At 45.3% G+C, this 22,539-nt stretch overlaps 10 protein-coding genes across 10 annotated transcripts; 8 read left to right on the forward strand and 2 right to left on the reverse strand.

Annotated features, from left to right (window-relative positions):
* Nucleotides 1-104: 104 nt before the first annotated feature.
* On the reverse strand, nucleotides 105-903 carry LY89DRAFT_688974 (uncharacterized protein). The gene is made up of 4 exons (XM_018215818.1): nucleotides 758-903; nucleotides 675-706; nucleotides 508-589; nucleotides 105-441 (listed from the first exon to the last, which is right to left on the reverse strand). Exons 1-4 carry the CDS (start codon nucleotides 851-853, stop codon nucleotides 415-417), a joined length of 237 nt encoding a protein of 78 aa, XP_018065367.1. The 5' UTR covers nucleotides 854-903; the 3' UTR covers nucleotides 105-414.
* A 142-nt stretch (nucleotides 904-1,045) lies between these two features.
* Nucleotides 1,046-4,527, forward strand: LY89DRAFT_688976 (aminopeptidase-like protein). The gene is made up of 5 exons (XM_018215819.1): nucleotides 1,046-2,178; nucleotides 2,287-2,297; nucleotides 2,370-3,241; nucleotides 3,350-3,662; nucleotides 3,712-4,527. The coding sequence occupies exons 1-5, from the start codon at nucleotides 1,324-1,326 to the stop codon at nucleotides 4,298-4,300; spliced, it is 2,640 nt and encodes an 879-aa protein (XP_018065368.1). The 5' UTR covers nucleotides 1,046-1,323; the 3' UTR covers nucleotides 4,301-4,527.
* Nucleotides 4,528-5,051: 524 nt separating this feature from the next.
* LY89DRAFT_688977 (uncharacterized protein) lies at nucleotides 5,052-6,593 on the reverse strand. Its single transcript, XM_018215820.1, has 4 exons — nucleotides 6,009-6,593; nucleotides 5,703-5,954; nucleotides 5,592-5,648; nucleotides 5,052-5,519 (listed from the first exon to the last, which is right to left on the reverse strand). Exons 1-4 carry the CDS (start codon nucleotides 6,400-6,402, stop codon nucleotides 5,341-5,343), a joined length of 882 nt encoding a protein of 293 aa, XP_018065369.1. The 5' UTR covers nucleotides 6,403-6,593; the 3' UTR covers nucleotides 5,052-5,340.
* A 405-nt stretch (nucleotides 6,594-6,998) lies between these two features.
* On the forward strand, nucleotides 6,999-7,681 carry LY89DRAFT_594845 (uncharacterized protein; the record flags this gene model as incomplete). Its single annotated transcript, XM_018209826.1, has 3 exons — nucleotides 6,999-7,288; nucleotides 7,339-7,413; nucleotides 7,474-7,681. The coding sequence occupies 3 exons, from the start codon at nucleotides 6,999-7,001 to the stop codon at nucleotides 7,679-7,681; spliced, it is 573 nt and encodes a 190-aa protein (XP_018065370.1).
* Nucleotides 7,682-9,036: 1,355 nt separating this feature from the next.
* LY89DRAFT_688979 (uncharacterized protein) lies at nucleotides 9,037-9,963 on the forward strand. Its single transcript, XM_018215821.1, has 6 exons — nucleotides 9,037-9,333; nucleotides 9,382-9,438; nucleotides 9,487-9,543; nucleotides 9,595-9,651; nucleotides 9,705-9,764; nucleotides 9,815-9,963. The coding sequence occupies exons 1-6, from the start codon at nucleotides 9,243-9,245 to the stop codon at nucleotides 9,853-9,855; spliced, it is 363 nt and encodes a 120-aa protein (XP_018065371.1). The 5' UTR covers nucleotides 9,037-9,242; the 3' UTR covers nucleotides 9,856-9,963.
* A 726-nt stretch (nucleotides 9,964-10,689) lies between these two features.
* Nucleotides 10,690-11,961, forward strand: LY89DRAFT_654661 (uncharacterized protein). The gene is made up of 4 exons (XM_018212311.1): nucleotides 10,690-10,773; nucleotides 10,896-11,143; nucleotides 11,205-11,290; nucleotides 11,434-11,961. The coding sequence occupies exons 1-4, from the start codon at nucleotides 10,744-10,746 to the stop codon at nucleotides 11,880-11,882; spliced, it is 813 nt and encodes a 270-aa protein (XP_018065372.1). The 5' UTR covers nucleotides 10,690-10,743; the 3' UTR covers nucleotides 11,883-11,961.
* A 262-nt stretch (nucleotides 11,962-12,223) lies between these two features.
* On the forward strand, nucleotides 12,224-14,019 carry LY89DRAFT_739236 (L domain-like protein; the record flags this gene model as incomplete). Its single annotated transcript, XM_018220443.1, has 4 exons — nucleotides 12,224-12,675; nucleotides 12,728-13,669; nucleotides 13,738-13,849; nucleotides 13,897-14,019. 4 exons carry the CDS (start codon nucleotides 12,224-12,226, stop codon nucleotides 14,017-14,019), a joined length of 1,629 nt encoding a protein of 542 aa, XP_018065373.1.
* A 71-nt stretch (nucleotides 14,020-14,090) lies between these two features.
* LY89DRAFT_739237 (uncharacterized protein) lies at nucleotides 14,091-14,651 on the forward strand (the record flags this gene model as incomplete). Its single annotated transcript, XM_018220444.1, has 1 exon — nucleotides 14,091-14,651. One exon carries the CDS (start codon nucleotides 14,091-14,093, stop codon nucleotides 14,649-14,651), a length of 561 nt encoding a protein of 186 aa, XP_018065374.1.
* Nucleotides 14,652-18,041: 3,390 nt separating this feature from the next.
* On the forward strand, nucleotides 18,042-18,940 carry LY89DRAFT_758707 (uncharacterized protein; the record flags this gene model as incomplete). The annotated part of the gene is made up of 2 exons (XM_018221442.1): nucleotides 18,042-18,111; nucleotides 18,477-18,940. 2 exons carry the CDS (start codon nucleotides 18,042-18,044, stop codon nucleotides 18,857-18,859), a joined length of 453 nt encoding a protein of 150 aa, XP_018065375.1. The 3' UTR covers nucleotides 18,860-18,940.
* Nucleotides 18,941-20,245: 1,305 nt separating this feature from the next.
* Nucleotides 20,246-21,658, forward strand: LY89DRAFT_688983 (uncharacterized protein). Its single transcript, XM_018215822.1, has 3 exons — nucleotides 20,246-20,783; nucleotides 20,849-21,296; nucleotides 21,354-21,658. Exons 1-3 carry the CDS (start codon nucleotides 20,527-20,529, stop codon nucleotides 21,636-21,638), a joined length of 990 nt encoding a protein of 329 aa, XP_018065376.1. The 5' UTR covers nucleotides 20,246-20,526; the 3' UTR covers nucleotides 21,639-21,658.
* The last annotated feature ends 881 nt before the right edge of the window (nucleotides 21,659-22,539 follow it).

The following is a 22,539-nucleotide window of genomic DNA, read 5'->3' on the forward strand; positions in this document are numbered from 1 at the left end:
CCCAAAGCTCCCATCGAGCAAACCTTGTAAGCGAGAACACAGAAGAACTAGAGAGAAGTCCATTGAGGAGTCACACGGCACGAATGGTCAATATTTATTAATTCATTTGATATCTTGCTTTGCTGGATATGACTGCATCGCAGTCCTTGTCCCGAACATATTTATTTCTTGGCTTCTGAAGAGAGCACGTTTGCAGGGCTTCGACTTTTACGATGCGTTGTCAACTTCTCCTACCCCCTGACCAATCCACAGCCTTGTAGCCTCGTGGTGAGGACGATCAGTCTCGAGCTGATGCTGCTTGCTTGCATAATCACCTTCTTCTACTTTTGGAAGATCCTGCATTACGCTTTCTGCTGTTGACATTCCTCTATAATTTTATTCACACATCCAATCCCGTTGTTGTATTAAGTTGGCTCATCCCTTGAATTTCGTGAGCGACAGCTAGAGAAAGCATTAGCAAGCCGTGGCTACAATGGTAGACACCACGCCTTATATATTTCAACATACGGCTGTGACTTTCTTGACGCTTTTCGCGCTGATACCTCGTTCTCCTGCCTGCTTTGCGTTAATGCTGGCTTCCTTCATCAATCTACATGCAACTGTCAGCCCATCAACCCCAATGTGTATGCCATCACCGCAAATGTAGTCTTGCAGGTCGAAGGAGGGTCGCGTACGTCTGGAGGAAGAGCGCATAATCGAGAAATATCTGCAGAGAAAGTCAATAAGGAAAATCGGGCGACGCGTCGAGAATTCTTACCAAAACATCGACGTTCTTGCTGACGTTCCGCTTCGAATGGGCCTTGACAATCTTCTTGACGGTAGCTCTTGGATAGAGCTTCTGGCCAGCTGCCATTGTTATGACTGACTGTGTTTGAATTGTCGAAGAAAGTATCGATGTCCCAGAGATGTTTGTTGATGCTTCAGCCTCGTTGGCGGATTTAGCAGGAGCAGAAAGCCGGCCAATAGGAGCTGAGGACGCTACCCCACTACTTTTACTCCCAGCCATATGGCCCAGTATGGCAGGTCCTCGTGAGACCACAAACTTTGTCCTTCCTTTCTTGCACCAATTCACTCATGTACCGAAGCTCTAATTTAGTTTCGGTGTTCAGATTTCACCAAAAGTTTTCTTCCATTTTTTCTTCTCCTTTCCCACAGAAGAATCTTCGTTTCTTGTTTTGCATTTTTCAAACACGAACATTTGCCCAGCCATCAAACGGCAAATCATTCACGAATCCTGGGCGCCGTACCTTTGTACCTCCTTCAGCTTCCACATTACTTCGATTCAAACCAAAGTTCGTCCGAAGCTATACCTCTGAGGCTGCAATGGCTACGGACAGAGACGTTCTCCCGGGCAATGTCAAGCCTGTCAACTATGATATCTCGCTTTATGATTTAGAGCTTGGTGGGGGTTTCAGCTATCAAGGAACCGTTACCATTCTCTCTAAAATCACCAAGACATCCAAGGAGATCACTTTGAATGCCCATCAATTGAAGATCCACAGCGCGGAAGTTGCTCTGGAGCATACAAAGACTCAGCAAACCTTCAAGACTACCGACATCTCCTACGATGCTCCTAGACAGCGTGCTACGCTGTCCTTTGCGGAGGATCTACCAACCTCTGAGAAGGCATCTTTGGTTATCAAGTTTGAAGGTACTATTAACAACAATATGGCAGGATTTTATCGATCGAAGTACAAGCCGGCTGTCACTCCAGCTCCATCTGTTCCCAAGGATGGTGATAACCACGTGATGTTCTCGACACAATTCGAGAGCTGTGACGCTCGTCGAGCTTTCCCTTGTTTCGACGAGCCAAATCTCAAGGCAACATTTGACTTCGAAATTGAATTACCAGAAGATCAAGTGGCATTGAGCAATATGCCCGAGAAGAAAATCAAGAAGAGCAAGGATGGCTTCAAGGTGGTTTCCTTTGACAGAACACCTATCATGAGTACCTACCTCCTCGCATGGGCTGTTGGAGACTTCGAATATATTGAAGACTTTACGAAACGCAAATATGGAGGCAAGAACTTACCAGTCCGTGTTTATACGACGAGAGGCTTGAAGCACCAAGGTCAATATGCACTTGATCATGCTCCCCAAATTGTCGACTACTTCTCAGATATCTTCGGGATCGAGTATCCTCTCCCAAAGTGTGATCTACTTGCTGTTCATGAATTCGTAAGTTTAGTTCCCTTCTTCAAGTTCCTGTGCCTGATGATTGTTCAGCCTATCATAAGTCTTTCCTAGCACCTATTCAAAGATTTTTGCTAACCGAGGCGTTCATAGTCTCACGGCGCGTATGTTCCAGCGTCCATGATATGAATACTACATTCATACTCCTGTCCCTTATTGTTGCTGACTTTTACTAGGATGGAAAATTGGGGTCTGATTACCTACCGAACCACTGCTGTTCTGTTCGATGAGAAGGCCTCGGATACTAAATTCAAGAATCGAATCGCGTATGTTGTTGCTCACGAATTGGCTCACCAATGGTTCGGTAACCTCGTGACGATGGACTGGTGGAATGAGCTCTGGCTCAATGAGGGCTTCGCTACCTGGGTGGGATGGCTAGCTACCGATAAGATCCATCCGGACTGGCATGTCTGGCCACAATTTGTCTCTGAGGGCATGCAAACTGCTTTCACTCTAGACTCGCTGCGAAGCTCTCACCCTATTGAAGTTCCGGTCAAGGATGCTCTTGATGTCGACCAGATTTTCGATTCTATCAGTTACCTCAAGGGCAGCTCCGTTATTCGCATGTTGGCTGGCCATCTTGGACAGGACACGTTCTTGAGAGGTGTTGGCGATTATCTCAAAGCCCATGCTTATGGGAACGCAAAAACTACTGATCTTTGGAGCGCTCTCAGCAAAGCTTCGGGACAAGATGTTCCAGCACTGATGGATCCTTGGATCCAAAAGATGGGCTTTCCTGTTCTCACCGTTGGTGAGGAGCTAGGTCAGATTGGTGTAAAGCAATCCAGGTATCTTTCTACAGGTGATGTCAAGCCTGAAGATGATACCACAACTTGGTGGGTTCCTCTTGGGTTCGAAGGCAAATCCGGATCTAAAGAAGTTGCCTCGATCGCTCTTTTGAAGAAGGAAGACATCGTTCGCGAGGTTGATGACTCCTATTACAAGATCAATAAGGAGAACTCTGGATTCTACAGAACAAATTACCCTCCAGCCAGACTCGCAAAGCTTGGTTCGCAGACTGATCGTCTCACAATCTCTGACAAGATTGGTATGCATTTTTTCTTCGATTTCCTTCAAATCCAGACTGGTCTTCTTGTTGTTCCAGCTCCTTGGAATGTTGGAACTTCTGACCTAGGAAAACGCTAACAAACATCAGGCTTGGTGGGTGATGCCGGAGCATTAGCAATGTCTGGAGAAGCAGCTACCCCTGGTCTACTTGCCTTTGTGGAGGGCTTCCAATCTGAGACGAATCATCTCGTATGGTCTCAAGTTCTTGGTTCACTTGCAACAGTCAAGTCTGTCTTTGCCGACGATGCCGCCATCTCAGAAGGATTGAAAAACTTCACACTGAAGCTCATCACACCTGCCGTTGAGAAAATCGGGTGGGCGTCATCTCCGAATGATGATTTCCTGACTACACAATTGCGCTCGCTGTTGCTTCTCACTGCAGGGCTGAACGGACATGAGCAGTAAGTATCGATAAGCTCCTTCTGCGTTTGAACATTGCTAATAATTCAGGACAATTGCTGAAGCGAAACAACGATTCGGAGGTTATAAAGGTGGTAACACTGATGCCATTCATCCAAGCTTACGGGGTGCAGTTTGGGGAATCGCAATTCGCAATGGCGGGAAGGACGAGTTTGCAGCTCTGAAGAAGGAGTGGCAAACGACGACCTCGATTGATGGTAAAGAGATTGCTCTCCGTGCTCTTGGTCGAATCCAAGACGTCGAACTTCTACCAGACTACCTCAAACTCCTCTTCAACGAAGTTGCTGTCCAAGACATGCACACTGGTGCCATTGCTCTTGCCGTCAATCCTCGAACCCGGCACGGACTCTGGAAATATATTCAAGACAACTGGATATCCATTCGAGAACAACTCAGCAAGAACATGGTTGTGCTTGATCGATTTGTGAAATGCTCGCTGAATAAATTCAACGACAAGCAGACTGAGAAGGGCATTGCGAAGTTCTTTGAGGGCAAGGACAACCGAGGTTACGACCGTACTTTGAACGTTGTTAGTGATACCATTCTTGGCAGGGCTACGTACAAGGAGAGAGACGCGGCTGTGACCTTGGAGTGGCTGAAGGTTCATGGTTATGCTTGAGCAGGCCCCCTTCGAAAGGAAGCTTGCACTGTAAATAAATTCGCCCAGTTTATCGATGCTTCGAGCTCCATATTTAATGCTGATCATGTTGACGAACGAGCTCGTTCCAAGGCTTCGATGCAAATTCTAGGGTTGGTGTGCCCTTCATCGAGATGTTCTGTCCGTTCAGCCTTGCGATATTCGACGAATCGACATTGGATCACAGAATTGAGATGTTATCATTCATGATTGTCATAAAGGCTTGAAACTACTCAGCCGAACATTGAGCCTTCATGTAGTATCCATCCGCTCGCAGCATGAGATGAACGACGAGAACATGCAACAATTGATAAGATAATGGCCAATCGAGTATTGTATGGCAGCCTCACCAGGCACCAACTACTCAACTCCATTTAAGGCTAGCCTAAAACTAAATCTCCCTCCCCCAGCCACCCTCCGACTCTTAACATCAATAAATCAACCAAAAAATTACGAAAAAGGGTAAACCAAGACGGAATTCGATACTTGGTATACTAATGAAGCTTGTAGACTCATGCGCTTGACTATGTATTAGTAGTTGATGCGGGAAAGGTTTTCTGTGAAGGTGGCCGGCTGCTGGAGAAGGATTTGTTGTCGATGTGCAATAGATTTTTAGGGTGCCTACGTGAATGGGATGTTAGAAGTTCTTAGTTCAGTTGTGATTTCTGAAGTTATTTGAGTTCTTTGGCAGGTTCTCAGCTTGTTACGGAACGCCCCAAGTGAGATGGTAATGCAACCTTTTTGTTCTGTGTCTCTGGAAAGTGTGGGTTTGAGGTATAATATGGATATTGGAGTTTGGATTTGGTTGTTATTGTTCACGGTATTATTCCATTGAATGTCCTAGATTTTTGTGCTTCGGATTTCCAAGTAGTTCTGCTTTCTGAAGTCTGGTTCTGGAATGCAGTACCTAGATGGCGATGAGAAGTCCATTGCTTCTGTTGTGAGCTATGGCATCTCACAAATAACATCTCACTTTACGCTCATTCTCTGGATAAGGTTAATGTTGTATGTTAATTGCGTACCTAATTTCTGAGATCGGTGATAAATGCCCCCTCTGGAGGTTTCAGAATTCCTTTGGTTTCACCTGGGAGGACGCCCTTTTCCGTCACAAACTTCCTGATGGCATCATAATTGCTGCATGTGTGCATTCGTGCCATATCACCTGCCAACTTGCCGTTCGGCCCGTACCACATGAAAGGCACTGAGTTATGCGTTAGTAGTTATCGCTGCAACGTCAAGAAAAGTGGAAGTCTTTCCGCTTCGCATGTCTTACCTATACCTAAATCTGCTGTACATGCGACACGGTTGCGAATTATTTCGAGGCAGTGGTCTTCAAAATAGTCGTTAGTTTATTGCCATGGTCAAGACCAGATACAAAACCTACCGACATGCTGCATTCTCCAGCTCTCAAGCTCAGGAGGTTCACAATTAGGTGGGTGGCATCCTGCTCGCGTATGTTCAATATTATAGTACAGGTTTCTGCGAACCATATTGACACAATGCATTTCATGAATGGCCTCCGGAAGCACAGGATACCCCTCTACTCCGAGATCGGGTCTATCAACATATGCGTGCCGAGCTGGATCGATGTCTGCGGTCACGGCTTCTTCCTTTGGAATCATGATATAGCCGCCATCTGTGGTATCGAAGTCAACACTGGGCACATAGCTAGCTACAGAGGAGAACGTACATGATGCATCATACCACTTCCATTTTTCATCGGCATCTGTTGAATTATGTTCCCGGAAAAAGCTATCTTCAGGTGGATACCAGCTCACATTGACGAATGTTGGCGTTGGTGTCCGTACCAGGTGCTTGAAGGTCGGAGGAACGCCTCCTGGGGGTTGGTTGACGGATGGTGTATACGTCTGCCGAGTTGCATATAACGAGGAGAGGAATGAGAGCGTGGTGATGTTAGAGACGATGAGCAGTACAATTACTGCGAAGTATATCTGATTTACTCTCAAATGTGCGCGCCAGCTCTTCGATTTTTGTTGCCAAGTGGGTCGCGACAACTGGTCAGAATCGAACAACTCGTCTTTCTGAAGCAATCCTTCAGTATCATCTGATGGCTCTCTCGTCATCCTCTACAATTGAGTTGTTTAAAATGAAAAAAGAGGCAGAACTTGGACGAAGGGAAAAGTTTGACCCTATGATTGTTTCCAGGACTGAAATGGCACCATCTTTTTGTCATGTTCGCCACTGCAGATGATAACAATCATTCGATTGCTGAACCAGTCATTATCCTGTCCGAGCGAACTTCTAGATGCCTTTGGTGGGCTCGTGTATTGCTAAAGTTGACAGTATAAGGACTTGCCTATTGTAGCATCGAGGGCCGCAATTCCTCTTGGCATTTTTCTTGGCAAGCTAACATGACGTGTATCAGTTTTTCGTCTCAGCTGTAAAAGCGGCCTTACATTGTCCGTTCATGCAATGTTGCGGCACAAGTACGGACCTTCCCGATAGAATTAGGTACAGGACCGCTTCAGTAGAAGCCGTGATGACGAAGCGAAGTTGAGTTTGAGGTAGAGGTGGGAGAGAATTGAAGGCTTTCGTCTTTCTCTCTTCAATTTAAGAGCTGCTGTTTTGTATGCTCGATGTTTCCTACTCAACACCCTCTCTCGACATAATGAAGCCGGAAGTTGACCCCTACCGCAATGTCGAGTACAGTGGGCTGGAGATGCAGACAGTGCGCCGGAAGCACTTTCACATTTTGTCTTTCACAGCTGGTTTTGCGGCAAGCATAGTGTTAGGTGTCATTGCATTGTCCATCTACCGTTTGACTTCTGTTCCGAAGGCAAGAGCAGAGATCGAGGCTGAGAGCTGGAACTACTGTGGACGTTCGAGTGTCACGGCCATGAGTCGTGGTTGTGTTATGGAACCTATGTTTTATGGGTGGATGCCGCCACAGTGCGTCTATCAAGAACTGACAGAGTCCCTGCCAGTGTTTGAAGACCGCAAGTATTTCAGGTAGGAAGCTTACGTGTATCAATATGCCACGCAAGCTCACATCTACACAGTGATGCGAATTTGACTCAACCCATACAAGTACCCCAACTCTGGGCCGGCGAGCATAATGTCATATACACAGACCGGTATGTCTATTCCTCGTAATATTCATCCTCCAAGGAATTTGAGCCTAATTATAACCGTAGCTACCATGACGAGCATTGTCTTTTCCAGTGGAGGAAGTTGGAGTACGCTTATAATCACCAGATGGATTTCATTGACAACAAGACCATTAGCATGCATCACTCGAAACATTGTGCGGATCAACTATCGATATCTTCTGAGATTGCGAATGGGCCTCGTGCTAATTATATCGAGCTTGGATTTTATCGCTGCAGGAAGACGATCTGGTGATAGAGTCTGTCACCTGTAATGTAGGGTATGTTTTGACTATACACACTTTACAAATCACTTTGAAGCCACGATCAAAAAGTTCCTGTGTACTTTTTATGATTGTGTTTATCTTGTAGCTAAATTTTGTAAACGGTAAACTGTTGAAAGAGCTTCAAGAGTTTGGCCGAACTCTAGGATCCTATTCACGCTTGCTCTAGACAGGATATGGTTATATGCCTTGCTATATTGTTCAAATCTGTAGAAGGAGGAACGATACATCCGGTCCACGTCGTTCAACAAATTCTCGAATAGCCCTCGGCGAACTTTCCATACCCTTTTCGGCTGCTACTCCCGAGGAGTCTGCAAAATTAGCAGCGGCGTAGCATATGATAACGGTCACCCCGAACTCGGGTATTTCGGGTCTCAAGCTTATAAAGCTAATGTTGTGAAACTCTTGCTGCCTTTATTTTCCTGCCTTTCAAAGCTGCCAAGCAATTAAGGATTTCTTTCCAGCAAGCGAGTGGACGGAGGAGACTCTTGCTTCGGCCTCGGCCGGTCAAGGCCCCTGATCAGTAACTGTTCCAATACGGTAGCCTTCTAGAAAAATGTCATCTTGGACTAGCTTAATTTATAAGCTTAACTTTAGCGAGCTCCAGGGGGCGTATCCGAAAGCGGGGACTTTCTAGATCATTTCTCATTGGCGGACAATACGAATTTTTTAGAGTCGAGTTTTCTGATTGGCCATTTACATATGAAGATCTCGTGCTCTTGTCCTATCTACATTATGGCCTAATACCCTAGGGTATCAGCTTAAGCTTAAGCGCTGTAAGAAAACGGTACGGCGCGCATGCCATACGAGTTACCCGATTTAGACTTTTAAACGAGCTGAAGGGTTTTCGGGCTTTTCGCCATTAGCCTCTGGAAAGTGATAGGTGCCAAGCACTTTAAAAACTTGGTCTATTTCTCTTCCTACTTACGTAAGGCGCCTGCCACCCCTCCCAAGCTTGCTCTGACCGCAATTAGCCTCAGGTAAGCTGATAATCTGAAGTAGCCACCTGCTGCTCTGAGGAAGTATCCACTACTTTGCATAAAGTAGCTGTGCCTTCCTCTAGTCCTCCACGCGAGCGATAGCATACCACAAGATATACTCCTCAAGCTGATTGGCTTGATCGGTACTTACCAATCTGTCAGAATGCTTGCGTGATCGCCCCGGAGCTGTGCTTTGCAGAAGAAGGGTCCACTGCTACGTCAGTGTACCTCATCTTCGCCGCTATCATTCATGTAGTTGTTAGTTTTACCCTTCGATGTCTCTCGTAAGCTTTCTTCCGACAGAACTAGGGCGGGGCATTATTGTTACCTTCTCCTTTGAGTACCAACCGAGTTCTGTCGTAATCCTTAAGGGAGGGGCTTCAATGTTGCCTTCTCCATTCGGCTTTCGAGCTTATGTTGATCGTGACAAGAGAATAAACTTGCAAGTTGCAACGGACTTTTGCACTTGGTTATAAGTATCATTCTTTCTCTTGTGGACGAGCTGCTTACAATAGACATTTCCTAGTCCGAATTTCCATACATTATCGCAATAATGAAAGTCACATTCTTCCTCGCGGCGTTTATCGCCACTGTTCTGGCCGCTCCTGCTGCTCAGCCAGTTGCGAAGCGCAATTTCGATGGCAGTAAGATTTTGTTCTTCTTTCCAACGATCCAGATCTAACTCAGGCAAGTATACGTCGTTGGCGGAGAGGAAGGTGAAAGTGCCGAAAAGCGTAACTTTGACGGAAGTAGGTTCACACCTTCTATATTTGAAAGCACATACTGATAATCAATAGTCTATGTCGTCGGAGGAGAAGAAGGGGAGAGCGCCGAAAAGCGTAACTTCGATGGAAGTAAGTTCTTGATTTGCAACCTGGTATGCTCCATATGTTGACGTCAAGTAGTCTACGTTGTAGGTGGAGAAGAAGGAGAGAGCGCCGAGAAGCGTAATTTCGATGGAAGTAAGTTGACTCTTGCTCTTTCTTCTTCTAAAATAGAGGTTGATGTTCTTAAGTATACGTTGTTGGTGGAGAGGAGGGAGAGTCGGCTGAGAAGAAGCGTAATTTCGACGGCAGTAAGCTCCCAATGTTGGACCCGAAGCACTTAAATACTAACATTACTTAGTCTACGTCGTTGGGGGAGAGGAGGGCGAGTCGGCTGAGTAGCGTAGTTTCGACGGAAGTGATCTTGAATTCTGAGAGAGATCTAATGCCAAATCGAAGAAGTGAACAAGATGTTATTGATGTGTCTCATCAAATAAAGGTTCGTCAAGGCTTCAAAAGTCAACTATAAGCGGAACATAAACCTGGAAGGCTTGTGATATTTTGCCCAAGTTTAACCTCAGCCAATTATTTGAGCATACCCTTCCCCGTTCTTCTTTATTTTTCTATTCCTTGTTTTCGTTTGTGTAGCTCTCACAACTCTAGTTATGCTTGTTTTATATTCGTTCTATAAAGCAAAAAAGACCTTCTTGATAAGATTCGCATACTATTGTTGTTTAATTATCGATTTGTTTTAATAAAGACTTTCGGTAAACGAATTGATTTCAATATGCGTTTTTTATGTTATTTAGACTGGCTTACGGTATGAGCACTTTTTATATATCCAGAACTTAAAGTAATTTGAAAACAGATCTCATGAATGAATTAGGTCAGAAGAACCTTGCTTTATAGGATTGTTATTTTGATTCTCGTTGTTGGTAAACCGTTTTGTCGTGACAGATGTTTAAGGTTTCGGGCGCGGCGTGATGTCCCGATGAAATAAAGCCGTAGTTAGTGCTTATCAGCAAATGGTGGGGATAATTTCCTGCCCTATAAGGGCTGATTACGAAGTACGAAGTATGAGTTATCGGATCGTCATCCTATTAAATCTCAAGCTAAAACAGATCGCCGTTATCTAAAGATGGTAAGCCTGCGGCGCAGAAATCAAGATCCAACATGCACTAAAAATTCTGACGGCTTACTTATTTGTTTAAGAACTCAAGCCAAGCCAAGCACCCTCTTCAATCAAGATCTTATCATCCAATCAGACTCTCTGCAAACTGGATCTAAGCAATGGGAGACGTTCAAACATACGTTACCTATGTAAACAGCCCTCCCCTTTGCCTCTTCTCCCCGCCTCTTTTCACATAAGCCATGTTTTGGCTTCCCGACAAGTTTTATCCTTTTCCATCTACTGCATGCAATCAAGTACTAACTTTCTATAGTGGAAACAGCCAGAAGATGGATCGGGCCCAGACTCTGGCGATTGGAAGCAGCTCATTGTCGGTCACAAACATCAGGGTGACCGCCGCGACATTGTAGCTCACGATGTCCGAGGGAATGAGTCGACCTACTCTTTGGACAAACATGGCTTCGAAATCCACAAACTCCCCACCAAAGAAAGAGATCATCTAAACCAGGAAGAGGTTCAGAAAGAATACTATCAAGAGATAATTGATCTGATCAAGAAACAGTCAGTCGATTTTTAGTAGCTTGCTGACTTTGTATGTTCTGAATTCTAACATGGTTTGTAGGACTGGAGGGAAAGATGTGACATGCTTTGGCAACATCGTGCGCCAATATAAACGAGATGCTCTGACGCCCGAGGAATTCATCCCCGGTATGTGATTTTCTTTGAGCTTGACATCCTATTCTGGGTTGTCTCATGAACTCTGCTCGCTGCAAAGCTTTAATGCAGCCAAACAACTCCCAAAGTATTATATCGTTGTCCAATAAAGTATACTGACGATGTTTACGTCCTAGGCCAAGTTCAAGGACCATCACCGAGGGTCCATGTCGATGTGTCGCCAATAGATCCAGAGCGCTTGGTGGGCAACATGATGCCAGGAAAACTTGACGCCATGACAAAAGGTAGTCGATGGCAATTTTTTAGTATCTGGCGGCCGACCAAGAGTGTATCTCGAGACCCTCTAGCATACGCGGATTCTGGCAGCGTTCCAAACTCGGACTATTGCGATATCGTTGGTCCGAAGTACAACGGTACAATCTTGAAGTGTGGTGACAAGCGAGAGCATCGATGGCACTATTGCAGTAACATGACACCCGATGAGGTGGTTATTGTTAAGCACCTTGACTCGAAGAGAGATATTCCGGCTTGGAGATGTCCTCATACTTCTATTCCTCTACCTGGAACTGAGGACCTTCCGGCACGAGAAAGCATTGAGGTCAGAGCTTTGGTACTATTTGATTGACGTAGCTAGCCCTTTTGGGTGGTGTGGTGATATGATTGAGAAAACTAGTAGTCAGGAGTACTCCTGACTACCTGGCCTGTAGCACAATTCTGCAACCCAGCTTTGTTTTTCTATCTCATGTTGCGTAGGAAAATAATTGATTGGCCTTGGTTTCGGCCTGTCGCATAGTGAAGCCTTGGTGCAACCTGCGCCCTTCTGATTGGGCACTGCACAACACTCAGCCACACTAGGCGTCGCGAGGCGTACTCCGCCCACCTGCAACATGAGAGCGCGTAACTACAGCCTCATCGTAAGAACTCTCATGATCCCAAAATTCTTTCTTCGTTGTATTCAGAAGCAAAATGCCTGATCCCCTGTCTATAGCCATCAGCGTTGCATCGCTGGTTGCTACAGCCGCGAAACTTCTAAATGTTGTCAATTCATATCGCTCGCAGTATAATTTGCAAGATCTCTCAGCCGTATCAATCAAGGTCCAATGTGATTGCATACTCGTAGCCTTGGGTCAAATACAAAATGCCCTTCTAAGCAACCAGCAGATCTCAGCAAGATTGATGTGTGACGACAGCTTCTCTGGCCAGAGTCTGAAAACTGTACTTGGAGCTTGCGAGCTCACATTTGCTGTTGTAGTAGGCAGGCTGTCGAAATTAACAGGCAACATCGATAATGGAGCCTTGTTACTCTCTCCCCGAGAGAAAGTCGAGCGGCTTTGGAAAGAGAGCGAGATTATGGACCTTAGTCAAAACATCTCCAGGATTTCAGATGGACTCAATCTACTTCTCACAGCATTTAACATGTAAGTATATCGATCAGTAGCGAGTACACATCCCGATCTTTAAACTGCCTAGGAAGTCCCAACTCGAGATTCAGCAAGTCCTTACTACCTCGCGAGCAAGCATCTTGCTAGAACAAATGGTAGACGACGCCAGTTCAATCTTCCTCTCAGACTGCAATGCTTCCTATATCTCCGAAACAGTTGCACTTCGAGATCAGGAACCCATGATGCACACCGAAATTGACCCTAAGGACTTCTCATTTGATCAAGAAGTCCTAATGACGCCAGCGTACCGAAAAGTTCAGATCTCACATCCGAGACCTGTACCAAACTTGATACTTGGGTCAAGTAGTCGTACAGCGAGGCCTATCCAGAGAAAGCCAGTCCCATCCGCGGCCAGAAGGGCTGCTGTTCCGCCGCAAGAGGAAGTCCAGTCTAAAGTACCTGCGCTTCCAAAGACGAACGAGGAACAGAGTCTAGGCAGCCCCTCCTCTCAGATAACTACAAACTCTCAAACTAGGGAGTCTATTCATGAATTCCTTATACCGCTACCAGTATTCCCCACTATCGAGCTGGCATCAACCGAATTCGACGTGATTCTGGAATCTGGAGACTTTGCAACATCACCGATTTCTTCCAATACCAAGCCAGACGACGAGACACACGAAACCATTCACGAGGTCCAAGCAGATCCTAGGACACCAGATCATGCTTCCGAGCATTCTGAAATCTTGGAAGAAGCAGATACCACCGAGAATGATTCGATTTCTTCAGTTACTGCCTTGGCTGAGGAGTTCCAGATTGAAATGGTTAATCTTCCCAAGAAGGCTACCCTGTGGGACTCCATGCCAGAAGCTTCACGCTCCATGGCGGAAGATTCTTCGGGGGAAGTATTGAAGCTGGCTTATAATCGACACAAGCTCTACGTAACGCCTACTGAGATTAACGTATCTGGCATGGGCTTGACAGAACTTAATGAGGAAACAATCAGAATGGTTCAACAAACCTTGGAATCGTAAGCGCTCCTTATCTTTCATGTACTTCAAAGCTGCAAGATATAGTGACTAATCAGTATGATAACAGTCTTTTCCTATTCTCGAACAGCATCAAAACTCTCCCCAAATCAATCATGGGATGCCAGAACCTGGTTTACCTCAACCTAAAAGCAAATGGCCTCGAATCAGTTCCAGAAGAAGTAAGCTCAAGATCCAAACATAGCACACATACTCTAACAAGGATCAGATCTGCGGCATTCGAACGCTGAAAACTCTGCATCTCTCCCAGAATGCCATCACTGACCTCCCACCCGACCTCGCCAACCTCCAGAATCTAGAAATACGAGACCCCTTACCATCTACAATCTAGAAACTAACCCATCCCAGCTCCTCGATATCGCAATAAACAAGCTCCAATATCTTCCTAGGTTCCTTTCAGAAATGGAAAACTTGACGATCATCTACGCGCACAACAACCCTTTCACTGACGCTGAGCTCGATTCCTGGCAAAAGACATGCCAGTACGCTGGTAGTAGCGAGTATTCGAAGAATGTGACGAAACAGTTGAAAGTTTTGTTGAATAATTCATCCGGATCTGCTGTGCTCAACAGTTTATCCGAACCTGCTGCCAGAACCTTGCCTAGATGGCCGTTTCAGAACAACGTATCTCGAGAACTTTCCACGCCTAGAACGTTGCCGATGCCTAAATGGCCGTTTCAGGAGCAAGTCGACACTCAAGATATCGAGACACTACCTTGGCTGGCTCCTGGCGAGGCTTTTGAGACCCGGGTTTGGCCAAGTGATAAAAGTTCCTTTGAGGCATATGGATATGATCAGGACAGGATGGGTGGAGAGTGGGACGCGGGGGAGATGTCGAGGCTTGGTTTTGGGAAGTGGATGAATAATGTTTTATACAATGGTTCGGGAAGAGTGCTGGAGTGGGAGGACATGGAAGATAGCTCTAAGGGATCAAATGAGACGGCAGGGCTAGCAGCAGACTGAATTTGACAGCAAGAATTAAGTTGACAATGGTATTTTGTATGAAGTAGAGTTAAACTGTTTATAAATTTTTCTATGCGCGGAGTTATAGCTGTTTCGCAACGATATGCGACTGAACGGGATTTCTTCCTCCCCCACAGCATAGAAATGTCGGTATTGATTTATCTTTGCTTGCTCGTTGTCTAAAGGGTCAAGAGCTAATTTATACCCCCATACACTCTGTGGACTGCTTTACAAGACAAGAATTAGAATCAGAAGAGGCTCCGTCGCCAATTGCAATATATTCACCGAGGAAGCAAAGTACTTATAGCTGGATATCTGTCAAATTTTGTAGCCAGTGAAGGACAAATTCACTGGATACAATAGTCTCATTTTCAAAGGAAGCTTTAATCGTGGACAAGTGTATAACGTAAGATCTTGAGTTGATTCACTTCCACAACGGAAAGGAAATGGACCATTACAGCACTATATAAACTCTCGTAGTAAAACGCAGAACTTTGTAACACAAGCGATTAAAATTCGAGACAAAGAGCACACCAATCCTTGATCAGGAAAGCCGGATGTCAACTTATCTCAACCAGCCTCGTCTTTCGGCTAGTTTTCCGCACTCTCTGTAAAGATTCATGATGTACCCTGCATAGCAAAGCCTTGCCTACTAACATGATCTATCTCACTGTCAATTATCGAAGCGTTGTCAACTAATACCTAGCAAATGTAATCGTAGCAATATACGAAGTCTATATGTGTAAAGAGGACGCCAAGTTGAGAAGGAAACCACGACAACAATCTCTGAGTTTCGGCTTTGGGTAAGGTCCCGCGAAGATCTGGTGTTCTCCATAGTCTTCTCATTTCCTTAGTTGAACGTTTCTCTACAACAAGATTTTAGATTATATACTTATCTGGTAAGGAAGAGTTCATGAGCACGTGCTCAAGCCAGCGCGAAGCAAGAAAGCAGGTGAACTTTGCACTCGAAGCAGGACTCCTCGATTCACTGCTCGAAAACGAAAAAAGTCTTCTCCTTGGAGCTACCTTGAGTGTATATATAGCTTGTTCCCTACCAAGAAATCCAAGAACAAATTTTCATGGCAGTTTACACGTCTCCAAATAAGAGCCGCGGAACGATCCGGCTCCTCGATGCCAGGATCACGATCCGGGAGCTCCGATGGGGGTCAAAACAAAGTCATAACATCATTCAAGCATTTGAAGCTCTCCAATTTCAAGTCATGGACATATCTGCTTATCTGTCGAACATTATTGACAACAAGTCTAGAAGTGACAACAGTTGCTCAAAATCGTAAGTCGAAAAGAAACGCTAAGAGGTGCAGCTGAATCAGCCTGATAGGTCACATATGAAATGGGAGGAATTTCAATTAATAATCTATTTTTGGAGTTCTCTACTTTTCTATTCTTCTTGGAGCTCCATTTCTTACGTCTTGGATATTGACAAACCCAATCTCTCGAATATGGTATTTATAGAAGACAAATAAGTCCTAAACCTGAAGATCATCTAATGTCCTGTAAGCTTAATCCCAACGAAGTCCAAGTGAATGGTTCGGGAAAAAAGCAAATGGTGACGCACACTACCAGCTGATTTTTTCAGACCTAGTGAATCTTCAAATCTAACTCTCGACAGTGACTGTGTACAATCCACCTTCATATTTAAAGGTAAGTTTCGTCAACAAGAAAATTTATGCTTTTTCAGCTCTTGGCGGAAACCCTTGAACACACTGTGGGCACCACAGTGGCTTTTGTGTGATTTGTCCTCGCATAGTTCAGATGATGCTACTAGAATCGTGTTTTGAACCCTGTCTCCATCGTTCTACCTATCGTACGTCCACTCCGTAATCATACATCAACAACAAAAATACTTCTGACAAGAGGGCTGTCCCTTGACCCCACCAGATCAAAAGCAAAAATACGAAAACGATCATAATCAGTAGCTCACTCAGCTTTGGCGTCACTTCCATAAACAAACAGCGACAAAGGCTTTTTTCGGTCGAGCTTGGATGACTTATGTTCTTATATCTTGCGTCTCGAATCAAATCTTCGCCTCTATTCAAGTATCTGGAAAGTGAGCTTCCACTATTGGCTGGTAAACACATGACACCACTTCTATTTCTCTTCGTCTTTCTCTAAGTAAATCTGAGACCAACGCAACCTGTTGCAAGAGTGATCAGTGACTCGAAGAAATAGTGGAAGAGAGGCTATAAATACATCGTCGAACAGGACAATACCATGCTCCTATACTAGGATATCATCAGGTAGAAGGGTTCGACCATGCGAAGCACTCTGTTGGAGCCTTGCCGAAGAACGTTGAAATTTTAGATACAGTTATACTCACTTGATTAACGGCTGTCTAGAGAACTAAATTTTGGTGAAGATGGTAACTTATATTACCAAATGTTTGTTTATTGTCAATTTTTCCAACTATCCTACCTCCCTCCGCGAGATGTCACCACGCTGCACCCTACGCACCCATACTCAGATGATAAGTAAACAAAGGATCTAAGCCTCATAATCGCAAAGTCCTTATTTAATAGACCAAACAGACCCACCGCCCCAAAAATCTTGATAAAACTCAGGGTTTCTCTTGGGAAGCTTGCGGCAAGGTTAAGGTATATTTATATGTTTTTCCAGACTTACTTTTGAATTTGACTACTTTCTAACTCGGGGTGAATACGTTACTGTCTCTCAACCACCTAGCACAACATGAACGGAGAATTCACCACTTAGAATCTACCACGGAATTCATCACCTAGTATTTAGATATTTATAAAGAGACCCCAAACCTCGTCTTTCAGATCACAAACCTGCACCTCCCGGAGATCGTCTCTCCAACAAGAATTCGAAGATCGAATCCATAGAAAGTTGCTATAAAGACTTCGAGAAGCGAAACGCATTTTTACTAGTTGTGTATCCTTCACAATCTAATATTCGTTGTTATTGTGCGCTAATCCTCAACTTCACTTTGCGTTGCCAACCCACGCGCACATAACCCTTCGCCGTTCTGCTCACCCGTCTCGCCTGGGATATGTCTATCCCTAGATATACGGGTATCGAGAGGGTAAACTCCTAGCTAGAAGGATTCAAAAAAGCCAGAACTGGCTCCAGGGGACCGCCACACGCACGTGCGCAGGAATCCATTGGAGTTGAATCTCCTATCCTTAATCTCGGAGTGTGACAAGTGCACGTATAGCTTCGAGTAGGTTATATTGTCCCGAGAGGCAATGCGCAAAATCAGCTTATGATTGCACTCTGCCACGAGACCAGATTCATTATATAGAGAAGATAAAATCATTTTTCTTCTTAGAAACTCATCGAGATAACATACTTTCCATAGATGCTACATAGAGACATGGCATTTTATCTGGAACTGGTGCAGGTGTAAGCGACATGGCTGCCGGTCAGGGGTCGCACTCGCTAAAGCCCCTTTTTCAAATCCAGGAAACAGGACAACCAGCTCGTCAGTTTACCAGCACCAAGTCAGAGCAAGATCCAGGATTCGAAGTCCTTCTAGACAAAGCGCCCAGGATTTATTTATCTTTGTCTCTGTAGATTTGGTCGAATGTGTCAGAATATGTTTCTAATCCCCAACTTCACTCAAACTCTCAACTCATCCGAACTAACGTTGGTTGACAACAACAAGCGCAGTAGCAATCAAACCACCCACAACCTAAGGAATGATGCAACCCATCCCGCACCCCTTACTTGCTCCTGCCTAAACCGCGAAGTACTATATTCCAAGCAATCTCTAAGTACAGTATCTTGCCACATGATCGCCCCTTTTCCATCCGCCAAGAGAATCATTACCCCTAAAAAATTTCTCAGCTCTACAACAGCCCAACAACAAACCCACAAGTCCCAAGACAGCCAAAGCAACACCATTAACATCCATCAACTTCTTCGCTCCTCCTACAGGAACAACAGTCGATGTCAGCCCTGTGGAACTGGTCTTAGTCGATGTACTGGCTTGGCTCGGCCCTCCCACGACGCTGGTTGTAACCTTCACTGCCACAGAGGAAGAGGCAGAACTTTTAGGTGAAGAGGTGGGTGTATGGTTAGGTGTTGAGGCTGCTGCTATAGAGGACGTGCTGACTGCTGCGGGTGAGGATGTAGTTGAAGGTGGGGAAGTAGGGGCGGAGGTATCGGACGCAGAACAGCCGAAACCTGTGCCGCAGCAGGAAGGAGGAATGCCCTATTATTTACGATGAATGTGAGCTGAGGTTCCAGTCAGGAAGCAAGCAAGGAGTGGGCAATTTGTGACAATGGGTTAAGGAAATGGAGAGGGGTGGCATATATTTGCGCAGCAGTGCAAACCCTGGCAATAATTCCCAGCGTCGCAATAACCCATTCACAATTTATTGTCAGTCTCTTGTCCCACGCATGATAGTCATATCGTTGTATTGAGTGTGACGAAGGAGTGTATGAAGGAGAAACCAACTGCTCACGTCCGCGCAACAGATTTGTCCCAGACTCGGTTGGTAACATCCGTTAAAACCACAATCCACCCAAGTTGGCCCATACTGTGTCCCGCAATCATCACGCTAGCTGAAGAGAGAACCCAGAGATTCAAAATCGAAATAAGTTCGTTCTGCTACCTCGTTGCTTTCGTGGCGGGGCTGGGCAAGGTTGACTTCGAAATCTGCGAGAAGAAGAGGAGATGAGTGCCAGGAACAGGAAAGTCAGAGTCGAAATCTGCATTTTGTGCCTTGAGTTCTTGTGTAAAGTGATTTGATAGGTGTTTTTCTCTTGAAATACCGTTTCGGTTTCGTAAAGGCTGCAATCGCAGGGGAACTGAGTGGAAATAACCAGAAATCTATGGAGAGGCAAAATGGCTCTAATGTTTCATTTACCGGGCAGAATTGTCTCTCCTTCTCTATGCACATGGACCAACGGGGAATGGGCTTCGCTGTGGCCATCAAGGCTGAGCTTCTTGTTGTGCCATTCAACGGACAGATCATCCCTCCGCTCTGCCGTGCACATTGGATCAACATGAGAATGGGCTTCACTATGGATTGCCAAGGCTTGATTTTCTATTTTGTCACTTAACGAACAGAGGATCTCTCCGCTTCTCTGCCCATGGATTAACTTGAGAGCTGCCTTTCAGAAGGAATTAGGGCTGAGAATTTCCTCCAGCTCCGACATTTTACACAGGACAAAGCCTATATCATCCACTCGCCTCCTCACAATACGCCTTTCCAGGAGTCGTTCTCATCTTTCCTGACACGAAGAGAGAAGTAATTTTCCTCACGCTAAACAAGACTGGCAACATACCGTTTTGTTTAGGATCCAGCCGAAGATTCTTCCGACCTATAAGAGTCGCAGCCTTGCAGCAGGTTGTCGGACATGACGGGAACCTAGTCTCAGCCCTATAGTCGTGTTCAACTTCTGGGTTAATTCCGCTCCACCACATGTAGCTATAATTCCTTGTAAAACTGCAGCCAAGACAGTCCGGAGGCGCAGCTTGACTGCCAAGGTTTGCCAAGGCTGCTGTTCTGCACTCGCGACGGGGAAAGCCTTGAGCTAAAGTCGTGGCACCCCTAAGCTCTTCCCCATCTCCTCGCATCGCCCGATGCTCTTTACTTTTTCGTGGAGCACATGCACATTTCATCCCAGTCAACAGGCTCACTGTTCACCAATGCGACCATGCACAGCAACTTGATGGCCTCAATTCTCAAACCGAATCATGGTATGCAAGCCATGCTTTTACTCGGTGTCTTTCAATGCACCCGATCTTCCTTCCCGACACTGGGAACTTGCTCACGAGCAAACGATTGGCAATATCACCTAAAGTCCTAAAACTGCACTCCCAGAGATTCGTCACCTTGCAATCCATTCTGTAGAATGTGGGATTTCATTCTCTATCTTTGATTTTAAAATGAATCAGTCAGACTCCGTCGACTCTAACCCAATCCTCCTCGGAGGCTACAATTTCGGTTTCGACCAAAACAGTACCAATCTTACCGGTAGCCATTTCAAAGACCACATTCTAGTCTCCGCAATTGCGGTCAATGGACTCTGTGTCGTCGCTTTCTTAGCACTGGCAATCGTGACCTGTTGCATGAAATTAAGTTGGAGAGCAAAAGGCAGGAAAGTGTTTGCCGTCTTGTACGGCCTGGTCGTTGCCATGTCCCTGTTAGCCTTACCCACTATGATCGTAGCTCTTATTACTTTGGCTGATTGTAATCTATGTTATGTAGTGCATACGGCCGGACGTTGGCTGACGAAATCATCCACGAGTTCGGACTCAGCAGCGTGGTGGGCCCCTACCTCGCCCTGCCGATCCTGAAGCAGGTCTTCGCGAACGCAACAGACACAATCCTCATCTTCGTCCTCTACAGTATTATCAGGAATCGGTCGAAGCACCTGAGGCCCGGGACCCAAGATCATGCACATGCACACCGCATTCATATGGGAACTTGGCTCCTTATCTTTCTCCTTGGAATCGCGGACGAGAGTCTTTTCTTCTACGCACAAGCATACGTGGAGTCCGACGACATCGATCCCGCCAAGGCCCTGAACATAGTGAATTGGTACAAGAACATTCATCTTTCGTACGTTATAATCTACTGCACTATAATCCTGGAGATATTTGCTTGCTCCGTCAGGATCTGGCACGAAGCTCGACAAAAACAAGCGCAAAGTCCTGTAAGTGAACCTTTCGAACGAAAGCTCTGCTGAATATCAGCTAATCTGCTTTTCCAGATTTCAAATATCCTGGTACAAGTTATCGCTCCCTTTCTCGTCATCCGCTCAATTTCAAATGTTGCGTTGTCAGTTATCTATATTACCCTCGGCCGGAAGGAAGAGAAATCAACTGCTGTAGTGGTGGGTATCTTGCTTGGGCTTACCTCTGTTGTTGTTTACGTAGGATTAGTGGTTATAGCGTTCGAGAAGGATTGGGATGTACCAAAAGTTCCAACAATTGCTCGGTTCGTAGATACAGCACACCACCTGGATAACGAAGCCGATGGAAAGCTTTTCCCATAGATTTTCGTGCCAATTTGGATGTTGTTATATTGATTCAGATGGCTAGATGAATGGATTACTTTGAAAATTATGATCTTAGTGAACTAAATACGAAGGCTCTTGTTTCGATTTAGCACTTTTCGCACTCCCTGAACATGTGATCAATTACCTCGTACAATCTCCTAAAGCGCAATATCTGACTTCCATTCATTTTAATTAATGTATGCAACAGAGAGGGGTTGACATAATCGTCAAATGCAAGATAGGAGGCGAAAGGTTTGAGCCCCTGCAAATTTGTGGTTTCCCAAAAAGGGTAAATGTCAACACCTGCTTTACCTGAAATGACAAATCTCAACTTCCTACTACGATGCACCAACTTCCCCACGTCCCAAAGCACACACTTGGTATCAAACTAAACTGTCTTATTTATACAATTTTCTAAACTCACTTCTGACTTCTAACAACTTTCTACCTTGAAGTGAATACACCACCCTGTCTAACAATCATATACAATTCACCAAAAGCCCAGAATTCACCCCTCTGAAGGTTACCTAGGAACTCCTCACTGGGTACTCGGAGATCTATATAAACCACCTTGAACTCCAAGTTCCAAGCCACAAACCTACCAACAATCACATCGAAGCATCACAGCTCTAGAGGATTCGAATACCGAGCCCTTGGTAAATTGCTTGAATACTCTGAGCGTACGGCACGCACTCGAACTGACCGAGCACCTTTTCACACTGGTGTTTTGGAGATTTTGAACATTCAATCATTGTAAAAAGAATAGTTGACAACGACACTACTTTTGATGATAACAACCCCTTCTCACCCCTGATTAAATTCCGAACACCCAGAGAAATGGATGCCCAAAAAAGTAAGAACTACTAAACTTGGCATAGAACTGCGTATTTCCACGGAC

This window comes from Mollisia scopiformis, assembly GCF_001500285.1.
Source record: "Mollisia scopiformis unplaced genomic scaffold LY89scaffold_24, whole genome shotgun sequence".
Lineage (NCBI taxonomy): Eukaryota > Fungi > Ascomycota > Leotiomycetes > Helotiales > Mollisiaceae > Mollisia > Mollisia scopiformis.

Coding starts and splice junctions, on each gene's coding strand:
- LY89DRAFT_688974 (XM_018215818.1), bottom strand. CDS start 853: ATGGCAGCTGGCCAGAAGCTCTATCCAAGAGCTACCGTCAAGAAGATT. Junction 590..674: donor TATGCGCTCTTCCTCCAGAC/GTACGCGACCCT, acceptor AGTTGCATGTAG/ATTGATGAAGGAAGCCAGCA. Junction 442..507: donor GCGTCAAGAAAGTCACAGCC/GTATGTTGAAAT, acceptor TGCTTTCTCTAG/CTGTCGCTCACGAAATTCAA.
- LY89DRAFT_688976 (XM_018215819.1), top strand. CDS start 1,324: ATGGCTACGGACAGAGACGTTCTCCCGGGCAATGTCAAGCCTGTCAAC. Junction 3,242..3,349: donor CACAATCTCTGACAAGATTG/GTATGCATTTTT, acceptor AACAAACATCAG/GCTTGGTGGGTGATGCCGGA. Junction 3,663..3,711: donor GGGCTGAACGGACATGAGCA/GTAAGTATCGAT, acceptor CTAATAATTCAG/GACAATTGCTGAAGCGAAAC.
- LY89DRAFT_688977 (XM_018215820.1), bottom strand. CDS start 6,402: ATGACGAGAGAGCCATCAGATGATACTGAAGGATTGCTTCAGAAAGAC. Junction 5,649..5,702: donor CTGGAGAATGCAGCATGTCG/GTAGGTTTTGTA, acceptor ACTATTTTGAAG/ACCACTGCCTCGAAATAATT. Junction 5,520..5,591: donor TACAGCAGATTTAGGTATAG/GTAAGACATGCG, acceptor CGCATAACTCAG/TGCCTTTCATGTGGTACGGG.
- LY89DRAFT_688979 (XM_018215821.1), top strand. CDS start 9,243: ATGAAAGTCACATTCTTCCTCGCGGCGTTTATCGCCACTGTTCTGGCC. Junction 9,334..9,381: donor GAAGCGCAATTTCGATGGCA/GTAAGATTTTGT, acceptor AACTCAGGCAAG/TATACGTCGTTGGCGGAGAG. Junction 9,439..9,486: donor AAAGCGTAACTTTGACGGAA/GTAGGTTCACAC, acceptor GATAATCAATAG/TCTATGTCGTCGGAGGAGAA.
- LY89DRAFT_654661 (XM_018212311.1), top strand. CDS start 10,744: ATGGGAGACGTTCAAACATACGTTACCTAT. Junction 10,774..10,895: donor TTCAAACATACGTTACCTAT/GTAAACAGCCCT, acceptor AACTTTCTATAG/TGGAAACAGCCAGAAGATGG. Junction 11,144..11,204: donor ATTGATCTGATCAAGAAACA/GTCAGTCGATTT, acceptor CATGGTTTGTAG/GACTGGAGGGAAAGATGTGA.
- LY89DRAFT_688983 (XM_018215822.1), top strand. CDS start 20,527: ATGAATCAGTCAGACTCCGTCGACTCTAACCCAATCCTCCTCGGAGGC. Junction 20,784..20,848: donor CTGGTCGTTGCCATGTCCCT/GTTAGCCTTACC, acceptor TATGTTATGTAG/TGCATACGGCCGGACGTTGG. Junction 21,297..21,353: donor AAAAACAAGCGCAAAGTCCT/GTAAGTGAACCT, acceptor CTGCTTTTCCAG/ATTTCAAATATCCTGGTACA.